The 11,858-nt window shown below is 41.4% G+C and overlaps 1 protein-coding gene across 1 annotated transcript; it reads left to right on the top strand.

Moving 5' to 3' along the window:
• Positions 1 to 8,106: 8,106 nt before the first annotated feature.
• On the top strand, positions 8,107 to 9,048 carry LOC138141938 (olfactory receptor 10J4-like). The gene has a single exon (XM_069062826.1). It carries the CDS (start codon positions 8,107 to 8,109, stop codon positions 9,046 to 9,048), a length of 942 nt encoding a protein of 313 aa, XP_068918927.1.
• The last annotated feature ends 2,810 nt before the right edge of the window (positions 9,049 to 11,858 follow it).

The raw sequence follows: 11,858 nt of genomic DNA, 5'->3' as shown, positions 1-11,858 counted from the left end.
CACTCTTCCAATGAATGAATCCCAAAGCAAAATGCTAACCTCAGAGTATATATATACCCTTTTTAGTGTCAGACGGTATCACAATCCTCCTGACTCAGTGCCTAATTAGAAATTAACAAAAGGTGTGAAAGCCTTCCAACAAGCAAACCTCTCCTAAGCTACTTCCCCTTAATGGGCTCCACCTGACGAATATTAATGGGTAGAGAAGACCTTATATCCCATTAATATTACAGATAGTTTCACAGAAGAAATGGTATCTGGGCTGAGGTTTGAGTGAAGACAAATATTCTAAGAGATAGAGGTAGGGAAAGAGTGTAGTCCAGGCATAGAGACAAGCTAGCATATGTGAATGCATAGAGGTGGAAAATGGGGTATTAAGTTTAGAGAGCAGGTCCAGTTTATCTGGAACATCAAATTCAGTAACAAATATACTACAAAATAAAGTTAGGAGGGTAGATGGGATCCAGACCATAAAATACCTTAAATGCCAGTTATATTTCATCTTGCAGGAAATGGGAAGTTACTGAAAGTTTTTGAGCAAAGGAAGGATGCACCAAAACCGTTAAACATTATGTAAATGTTAGCTGCTATGACAATGATGATGATGGTGCTGTTTTCGACTTAAATCACTGGGACAAATGTTTGTTGTACTTCATGCTTGAAGAGGAACAAAATGACATCACTTTCTCAGGGTCAAGATATGGAGTACCTGACTGTGACTGATCAGAACAAAATGAGATTGGAAGGCTCTAGCACAGGTTGGGCATAAATAGTCCATATGAATATTTGGAGTGTGGCTGTTTCCAAATTTGCACATCTCACATTTCTTTTGAGCTACTGCAACTCTTTGCTCATAGAGCACAGTACTTTCTTTAGGACATGCCATGCTGGATGATCCTTTGCCAGTGCCTCCCATGTCTCACAGTCAATTCCAAAATTCTTCAGAGAGACCTTGAGAGTGTCCTTGCATTTTTTCTTCTGACCTGATCATGAGTAGTTTCCTTGTGTGAATTTGCCTTAAAATAGTCTTTTAGGCAAATGTATATTTGGCACTTGAACAACATGGTCAACCCATTGGAGTTGTGCTCTCTGCAGCTTAGTTTGAATGCTTGGTAGTTCAGCTTGAAAAAGAAACTGAGTGCCCATGAACTTATCTTGTCAGGTGATCTTCAGAATCTTCCTAAGACAGATTCAAGTGAAAGTGATTCAGTGTCCTGGCATGACACTGAACTGTCCAGTTTCACAGGCATACAGCAATGAGGTCAACACAACAGCTCTGCAGAACTTCAGTTTAGTAGGAAGCCTAATACCTCTTTTCTCCTACTCTAAAATTTCTAAATTGTTACTACCCCTTTAGTTCCTCCTCACCCATTTGAGAAGGCAAGCAATATGATATCAGTTATGCATGAGGCACATAGATATTAAGTGACTTTCCCAGAATATCTCAGCTAGTAAGTACCAGAGGCAGAATTTAAGCTTAAAGTCTTCCTGATCCTAAACCTGGAATAATATCCTTTATGGAAAGTATCTACAATTTGTTTGGTAGCTACAACTACATAGTGCTAATATGTGAATATTCCTAGGAGGGATACCATTATGAGTAATTTTTTAGTCAAACATCTTAGTGAGAAAATTATCACATTCTTTTTTAGAGAAAGAGTTTTTAAGGAAGGAAGGAGGAAGAGAACAGTTGGATATTAGAATATAGGAGTTGGGTTGCTATAATCTAGGAGAGTGGTGGAAGACTGATGAAGGAGAATTTAAGAATATAAGAGTAAAAAAAGAATGCTCATTTCACAGTTTTGATGAGGCCCTGCCCCATTTGGATTACATGAACCATGAGTTTAGTCTAGAGTTGCAGTTCTTATGTTTTTCATAAAATCAAATTAGGTTGCCAATCCTTGTATTAATAGCAACTTACATTTCCTTATACAGGAGGTATATAATATAAGTATTACTAGCATTATAAAATTGTTTCTATCTACCCCTCGATAAAGGGCATGTACATAACTCTGTGGCTTTGTGAACAGAGTGCTAGGCCTGGAGTCAGGAAGACTTGAGTTCAAATTCAACCTTAGACACTTACTAGCTGTGGGACCCTGGGCAAGTTACTTAATACATAGTAGAAGGAAATGGCAAACCACTCCAGTATCTTTGCCAAGAAAACCCCATGGACACTATGGACCATGGGGTCATAAAGAGTCAGATATGACTAAAAAAGAACATTTTCATTTAGTATTGCTTGTAGAAAAGAAGGCAGCACCATGGCTAGGATCTACAACTGTTTTAGCCATTCCAAATGTTGGGTAAATCAGTGGAGGCCAGGCAATTGGGCTGCTTTGGCAGCATACAGGGGCATTAAGTCAGAGATTTAAGGAGGAAGGTGGGAGTGCTTTTAACAAGTAATTAGGGGGGCGGCCAGGTGGCTCAGCGAGTAAGGGCACCGGTTCCAGTGTTGGGATGACCTGGAGATCGAATCCCAGGCTCAGACACTCAGCACCACACCCAGAAATGGCTGGCCGTGTAACCTTGAGCAAGTTGCTTAACGATTGCTTAAAAAAACCAAACAAACAAGTAATTAGGGTATTTAACTAGTCTGACTGACTTGTGCCTTCAGACAGTTTGGGTTGTTATGAGCCCTGCTGCATAATCTGTCTTTTCCAAGGAGGAATTTCCCTGGTGTATTTTTTATGTCTCTTCTTTTGGGTGCTAACTGGTAGATAAGCAGCAAGAAAAGAAATTGTCCCTCTCTAGTCTGTTCCCTACTTGAGTGCCTGCTGTCTTGTGACAGCACTTGGTATTTCCCAAATGAGACAAAGGTTCAATGTCTTGCTAAGAGTAGAGTTTGTGAAATAAAGGCCTTTAAGAGGTTCCTGAATAGATTTCTAAGACTGCTCTTTCTGAGACTCTTTTTCTGTCAATCTAAAGGGATGTTTCAAGAGTCAGGATGCAACACTTTGTTTCATTAGATATCAGTCTCTCTTTTTTCACAGACATGTATGTGAATATCGTTTTTCATTTGGAAAAATGGAGATAATTTAAGGTTGTAAACAGCCTGGACAAATGAAGGAAAAGATCATGTAGCTTTTTTCCATAAATGTCTGGCAACAAAAGGTGACAATGGTTTTGAAAACAACAAACAAGAAACAGCATCAACCACAACACAGAATCCCACAAAATCCCCATCCCAGAGCAGAAACATCATATCAAACTTTGAAATAGCTCTGTTGATGAATCTACACTACACACTTTCCTAGGATGGATTCACACTGCCTCAACTGGAGAAAGGGAAATCTCTGCATATAAAAGAGGGGACAATTCCATGTTCCTAGAACATTCACTGGGGTGTAGAGACTCCAAATATGATAGCAAATACCTGACCAGTATGGGATTCAATGAACCTACTGACCTCTTTTCATTGGGTAAGGGTCATTGTTTTCACATAGGGGAGGGAGGAGAAAGAAATTCCTTATTCTTCCCATTTCTATTTCCCCTTGGCTTGGGTTCTATTTCAAGAGAGAAGAGATAATTAATTGAATAGGTCAAGATACGTTCTCTTTTCATTTGAGTTTCCCCGAGTATAGGAAATAGGCCACTCAGGAGCTCATAGCAGAGTTAAGCACCATGCAAAGACTTCTCAAGTAGCCTATCCTCCAAGCTGTTCTCTGAATCCCGCCCCATTTCAGATCTGTACAGTGTGAGTAGAGCAGGCACCCAGAGAACTATCTCACCTAATCAACAATCCTTCTTTACTGTCTGTACTCTCACTAGAGGCATAACTTGGAATGTTTTCACCCAAAGGAAGCACTGTAAACCAGACACTCAGGGGAAATGGCATTAACAGATGTCTTAATTGGATAGAGAGAAACCTCTTCCCAATGGGGGAAGAGAAATCCTAGGATATGACAAGGTTGAGGAGGTTAAGTAGCTTTCTATATTCAAAATGACTTTGGACCTTATCTTCAAAAGAATTAGTTGTTTCCTCACACTTGGCATCTGAGTAGCCTGAGTAATGGGAATAGTGGGGAGATAGTCTGTCAGTCAACAAGCATAAATAAACACTTACTATATGTCATGCACTGTGCTAAGTGCTGTGTATATATAGAAAGAAAAATCCAGACTGGTAAATTTTATAGAAAATAAATAGAAGCTTTGGGAATGAGACTGAAAGAGGGCTTAAAGCCAAATCCTGTGTAAACCCTCAGAATATCACATTAGAGATGGAAGGCACCTGAGTGATCACCTAATCCAACTCTTTGGTTTTATAAAGGGAGAGTCTGAGGCCCCAGAAAGGGAAATAACTATGACAAGGTTCCTGGAACACCAATTTCTTTATCATAAATATATGATAAGATGTAAGTGAATCTTTGTAGGAATTGAAGAAGGGCTTGCTATATTGACAGAGTCTCCGTCCCCTTCTCTTCTGTGCAGTCTCCCAAAAAGGAGAGGGGACCATTCAAAGGAAAGAGAAAGAGTACAGAGGACATGGATCTGCAGATCTCATGGATCTGCATTTCTATACTATTTCAAAAGGACCCAAGGCCTTGCATGCCTGTACTATTTCAGAAAGTAGGAGTGAGAATTAGGTGAATTCCAAGAAGCAGAAACATTGTCTCATGTGGGAATTGGCCTAGCTTGCTTGGTGAAGAGAAATTCTTGTTCAGCTCTTACTGAAATGCAGACTAATCTGAGGTAGAGTCAAATAGAGTTCAAATCTTATACACTCAAAAATGTCAGTACTGGAAGGAACCTTGGGGACAAATCCCTCCACTTTTGAGAGAAGAAAGTGGAAGCAGAGCAGTGCAGGAATTCAAAGTTAGTTCTCCTATCAGACAGTTTATTAATACAGAGTACAGAAAATAGTTATGACAACTCTTAACAGAATACTCTGGGCTCTTAAAATCCACTTTTAACAGGATATGGAAGGAGGGAGAAAGCACCAAGATCTTTTCAGGTACACCCTGGGTCCAAACATTCCTCTTTCCCAATAATCCTGGAGAAATATAATCACTGTGAGAAGGGAAAACAACTTCAATGGAATAAAAAGACCTGGGGATAGGAACAACAGAGGCATCTGAGGAGGCTATGGTTCCCTCTTCTGTCTTGCCCTGCCTGAATTACTCCCCAAATCACCTTTTCCAGAATAGGTGTTAAGAGAATCAGAGAACACCTTCAGTTGGGAAAGCATTTCCAAGCTGCCTGAAATGTCTACCTTGTGAGAGAAAATGTCACCATATTCTTTCACCAGGCCCTTTTCCCCTAAAGTGAAGTAACTAAGGCCCAGAGAATTTAAACATTCAAAAACAAATGCTACAGGGTAGAGTCAGAATCCAAACCTTGGTCCACTGAATCCAAATTTAGCTTGTTTTCCAATACATCGTGATAGATACCTATTTTCCATTTCATTACAGCCAAACACTCTTGGAAATATCAATTTTGCCTTGATGTATCTAAAAGTGTCATCCAATCCCAACATATGATTTTAGGAAGTAGTCGGCTCTGGGTAGCTTGAACCTCTTGCCTAACCCACTAACCCTCTGTAAAGTTGAGAAGATAGAACAGGAAAAACTTGAGTGGAAAATTTTCCTTATATTTCATGGCAAAATATTCCAGGAAGCCACAGTTTAGATGCTACTTCCCCACTCCCTCTGTTCCTTAGCAGTATGTGGGGGATATGAGATAGATTTCAGCCTGCTTCTGACCCCTAAACTTTTACCTCTCTCCAGACTGATATATGTTCTGGAAAGCTAGTTCCATAAAGCCACCTGATGTCTGAAGGGATGAACATTTTGGGCCAAGTTTGGACCTCTCTCCTACCTAAGGACTGAGAGAAAGCTCAGATCCTACAAGTTCTGGACTTTGCTTGCTTTCCCAAATAATCGAGCTGTTTTGTCACAGCCTCATCCTTCACCCCAGGCACCTGGACCACAGGTTCTGCCTCTTCCTTATTCTTGATAAGAATATAATAACTTGTATAATAACAACTCTTTGAATTTTTTGCCCTGGAGCAATTTCCTCTTCCTGGTACAAAACCCTGGTCAATGGGGACCTGTTAGAGCTCTAATTTTCATAACCTCCATTCCAATTTTAATAATTCCCTAGAATTTCTAGTTCATGGGTTTTTTTGCTAGTTTCAGAACTACTGACATAGTCACATACACTTCCTAGAGGGCACTGGCCTTGTCTTGACAACAGGAGGGAATGTTTCTTTGTTGCTGAGGCACATGGTTCAGACTCCTGGCTTTGGTAAGGATGAGAAGTCCTGCTGCCAAAGGGACAGCCAGAATCCCTTGTCACATCCTTGGCAGCATGTATAGGTTTAAAAGGGAAAGGGGAGTTCCCTATTTCTGAGGGGCAAGGCTGAGGACCCCTTCCTCCGCCCAGTTTTTGTTTTCAAGTCCTGTGTCACGTTCGTTAGGATATCATTGCTACCTGGCTGAATTATCCCTGTTGTGAACAATGGTGTGTGACCCAGTTAGGGGAGGTGCAGGAGTTCCTATGTCTGGAGCACATGTTTCAGTGGCCTGACTCTGGCTCTCTCCAGGAAGGAGGAGAGGTAGCAGAGAGGTTGCCTGTCCTCTGTCCGTGGAGGTTCAGTGATCAGAACATTTAGTCACAGATCTTGTCAACATCTGATGTACTCATGGACCTCTGGCCCTGGCTTGACCTGTTGCTCATCCCTTTGGCTCATTTGTATTCTGTCAAGAAGGGATGACACCGTCACTTACTACATGAGACTTTATTAATGGTGCATTGACACTTTCCAGCACCAGCAGCAGTTCTAGAGGCAGCCAGTGCAGCAGCAGCTGCAGGGAAGCCTGATTGAGGACAACAGAGAGGAAGAAAGTGCAGAGCCCAGGAGAATTCTATACAGGAGTTTAAATTATCCTTGAGGCATCAGGAAGAGAGCTCTGGGCATCAGAGTGGGAAACAATCAAGAAGTCCAGGGACTATCAATGATCGCTTTGCTGACTTTGATGACTTTTCTGAGAGTGTTCTCCCCTTTGGCTTGAGAGAAATTATTATTTTACTATTGATAACCAATTATGAAACTAGGATCCAGGCTTTTTTTCTCCTTTATTTCCTCATTTAGGAGCCAACCCCTGTAGGTCAGTCAGTCAGCCAGTCTCTGAAGGACATGACTAATTTTTGAGGTTACCCATGCTCCTTAGTCTTGGGTCAAACTCCACACAACCAGGATGGGGGAAGTGTGAACAGAATTCAGCTTGTACAAATTCTTGTCCCAAAGAGAACAGTCCTGTCCTTGGAGCCCTCCATTAGAATTTAGGGTGACCCAGTTCACAAAGGAGAAAACCAGCTGGCGTGGTCTGGGTGGAGATGGATTCTTCTGCACAGATTTCTCAAGATGGTTGAGTCTCATGATCAAGTCATGTTCTCAGCAGGAGGAGGGGAAGACCCTTAGCCCACCTCCTCCTTAAATGTTCCCTAGTCAGGGTTGATTTTTCCTGTCAGGGGCATTCCCTTTCAAAGAAAATATATAAGGCATTCATTGTCTCCATTAGGTGTCTTTGGTTACTGAGAAAAAGCATTGACCATCCATTTATTGATATTAGCTAGCCTAATTAAAATGATTATTAATTACCCAGAAATTCTGTCTCTTGAGCTTTTCATTAATCACAGGCCATCTGGATGAGAGTGTGGTGTTCCTCTTTGCCTCAAAGTGAGCAGGTGGATGTTTCTCCATGTTGTCAAAGTGAGAACATGCTACCCCTGAATATCTAAGCCACATAGGTCTTGTGTCTAGATACAGGGAGATGAAGGGCCATCCAATGTCCCAGATTCAGGGCTGCCTTGGCAGTTCTGGCTCTAGACTGAGGGTGGTAGGCTGAGTATATGAACCAGTGAAGCTAAAGGAAGGGGGAGGCTGCAGCCAGTAAATTTCCATAGCAAATGAAAGTTGTGTCACAAAGCAAAGTTACAAGTTAGGCTCTGACTGGTGAGATAAGGTTTAGGCAACATTAGAAAATCATTCAGTTTAAGAGACATCAAAGAATCATACAGAGAAACATAATTTCACTGCACATATCTTCACTCTCACTAACTTTACCTCTCCTTGTCTCTTTCAGTTTGTCAGAATTTTCCTCAATGCCAAAACCAAATTTCACAACTGTAAGTGAGTTCACCTTTGAAGGGTTTTCTAGCTTCAAGTGGCAGAACCGGCTCATTCTTTTTGTGATCTTTCTGGGTTTGTATTTGTTGACTCTGTCTGGCAATGGCATAATTGTGACCATCATCCGCCTTAACCGTCACCTTCACATACCTATGTATTTCTTCCTGAGTGTGTTGTCAATCTCTGAGACATGTTATACCTTGGCCATAATTCCCCGTACATTGTTAGGCCTCCTCAGACCCCACCAACCCATTGCCATCCCAGAATGTGCTACACAGCTCTTCTTCTATCTCACCTTTGGCATCAACAATTGCTTCTTGCTCACAGTCATGGGTTATGATCGCTACGTGGCTATCTGTAAACCTTTGAGGTATACAGTAATCATGAGAAAAAATGCATGTATTCAGTTGGCATGTGGGTCATGGGGAATTGGCCTTGGAATGGCCATTATTCAGGTAACATCTGTATTTGGCCTCCCCTTCTGTGATGCCAGTGTCATCTCCCACTTCTTCTGTGATGTCCGGCCCCTCCTGAAGCTTGCCTGTGCTGACACCACTATCAATGAGATCATTAATTTTATTGTTAGTGTGTGTGTCCTTGTATTGCCCATGGGCTTGATCTTCATTTCCTATGTCCTCAACATCTCCACTATCCTCAAGATCACCTCATCTGAAGGGAGGTGGAAGGCCTTTGCCACATGTGGCTCTCACCTTACTGTGGTCATCATCCACTATGGCTGTGCTTCCATCATCTACCTCAAACCCAAGTCCCACAGCTCTCTTGAGAAAGACAGACTTATTTCAGCAGCTTACACTGTCCTTACTCCATTGCTGAACCCTGTTGTGTATACCCTGAGGAACAAGGAAGTCAAGGATGCCCTGCGCCGAGCTCTGGGCAAGAAACCCCTCTCCTCTTAGTCAAACAGACTATGTAAGGAGAGTCTCATTCTCCCAACATCTGACAATCAGAAATATTTCATTTGATTCTCTACCCCAAAGGTTGCTAAATAGTTTGATTTAACCAGTGAGGGCAAGGTTGTTAGAGGTGAGGACAACTAAGGTTAGCGTTATCTTCTAGGGCAGAGCACAATTCGCCCTATATGAGATGTAGATACTGTATATGTGGCATGTCTGGTACCTATTAAAGGGCAATAATTTCCCCCAGAGTCTGGCAAGGCTCAAATTCTAGGGAGACCTGGAGGTCAAAGAGGAGGCATTCTGGGTGTGACTGGAAACAGGGAAGATATGTGAAGAATGGAAAAACTATAGGGAATAATGGGACAGTTCAACCAAAAACCAAACCAAACTACTAGAATTAAGTTATAAGGAAGAGGTCAGGTGGATAGTGAAGGGAAAGGCTTATTGGAATGGCAAGCAGACTGAAATAATTTAGAACTGAGCAAATTTCTAAGGATCTCTTGTCTCCCAAGGACAAAACTAGACTCTGAAATGACATTGATTACCTACAATATGAAAACTTGTATATAGTGTGTAACTGGAACATCCTCATACTATCTAATAAAGTAGTTTCTTGTGCTTAAAGCAGCTTTCTGAGTGTGATATCATTGTATGATGCCTTTTGGAAAAAAATCGCTGGAGTTACACTAAGGATAAGATTATGCCCTCAAAGTTATAGCTTAAAAAAAAATGAGATTATCCCCCTCCTTCCCATCCCCCTTTACCTATGAGTGGGAACAGCAAAAGTGACCATCAATAACTATAAGGAGACCTCATGCAGAATAGAAAAGCTCCTATGATGCCAGGTGGTGTCTGTTTCTTGAATTTCAGATAATCTTCACTTCCATACTTGCTGAAAAAAAATATTTATTTCCCTTTGTAAAGCCATGCACGAGCAGCTTTCCAGAGTACTGCTGCTATGAACAGTTTTCAAGGTTCTGATTATGTAGTATAGCCAACTCTCTATTTATTCAATAACAAATCAGAGAAAAACATTGACAGAAAATCAAGGTACAGTATTCAGAATGTTACAACTTATCACAGAAAATCAAAATGCAGCACTCGCAATGACATAATAACTCAACAACTTATCGCAGAAATTGACCACATAGTTTTCACCAAAGTGGTCACATAGTTTTGAACAAAATACAATCATTTAGTAAATCAATCACTTAGTAACTCAATAATTCAATCATAAAATACAAAGGTCAAAGTCCTCCACCTTTGGGGGCACACTAAGTTACAAATCAGTCACTATTCAGTCATTAGTCACTATTCAATCATCAGTCACTACTCAGTCATCAGTCGCTACTCAGTACCCTTTTAAGGAGCTCACACTCTAATTAGGGGAGAAAACAAATAACAGGCATATATACAAGATATCTGAAGAGTCTATGGAAGTCAATCAGAGGGGAAGGCACTAGCATTTATAGGGACTGGGAAAGGAAGAAGATGGGAATTCACTTCCTCATGTTATGTATTTCCCCTCCCAAATAAATTGGACAAACCAGTTCTTATCACAGTTATCACAAGGAAGCCCGTTGGATACTATTTGAAATGTAATGTATGCTGTTCATTTATCATTTTCAGTCTGGGGAAACAGGGACAGTCCATGGTCAATCAGTCAACACTAATGTAATGTAGAGTTTAGAAGCATGACTAAGCTGGGACCCTGGGATGGTGACCCATATCCCTCACTGTCTAGATAAAGTCATTGAGGTTTGCCTGGGTCTAGTTTTGGGGAAGCTTGACTTCTTAGCAGGAGAAATTGGCTCCTCATTCTCCTAAATTACCAGTTCATTAAAACTCTACATTGGGTAGTCCAAGGACATTTCTACTTCAGATTCTAGTCATGGGTTTCATTTGCCCAAAAGAGGCATGCACTATTCAACATGAATTAGGTATCACAGAGGCATTTATTCCTATACCAAAACAATGATGAACATAAAAGAATCCTTGTATATATTGACAGGTTTTGGTATCTTTAGTTATTACTACTAGTACAGTCACTCATGAGGCTAATATTCAAGCTTTTGTGGAGGGTGAAGTAGAGAACAGTTTTTGTATGACTGATTAATGACCATGTGTGATAGTAATGGCAATTAAAGATTCCCCTGTATTGGCTTGGTTTTCAAATTGATTGTGTTAAAACCCAGAGTTTGTTAATCCCACCTGTGGGATGGGCTTGTTGATGTGAAAAGAAAGTCCTGAACTGGGAGGAGCTGGTGATGTAGATTTGGAGAGACACTAGAGAGAGGCGGAAGATCTTTTTGGAAGCAGCACCTCGTGGAGAGAGAGAGAGACTAAGAGAATTGCTGGTGGCCGCTTTGAATTGCCCTGGACTTTTGAGACCTGCCCCCTGAGCTGCCAAGGACTGAGGAGACATGGCTGTTTTGCTGGTACTTTGTCTGTCTGTTTTGATGTTATTTTGCCAGATTTGTCCACTGGTGAAAGACTGTCCTTTTGTTGAAGAAGTCCTGGAACCTGGCATTTGGTTAAGAAGCCCTGAGACTGTCCTGCAGACAGAGAGTGAATACTGTCCACTGGTGAGGGACAGTACTGTTGTTGCAGGGGTCTGGAGACTGTCCTGCAGACAGAGTGAATACTGTCCACTGGTGAAGGACAGTGCTGTTGTTGCAGGGGTCTGGGAGCCTTTCTGTTGGTACAGAAGCCCTGAAGAAGGATTTTCTTGTTGTATGTTTACAGAAATCCTGGGAGAGGGCTTTGCTAATGTGTTCAGGGGTTCTAGGACTGTTCTACAGACAGAGGAT

Source organism: Petaurus breviceps, unplaced genomic scaffold (genome assembly GCF_028583685.1).
Source record: "Petaurus breviceps papuanus isolate PSGF00001 unplaced genomic scaffold, PetGlider_PUasm1.0 90510, whole genome shotgun sequence".
NCBI lineage: Eukaryota > Metazoa > Chordata > Mammalia > Diprotodontia > Petauridae > Petaurus > Petaurus breviceps.
This window is presented reverse-complemented; position numbering and strand designations above follow the sequence as displayed.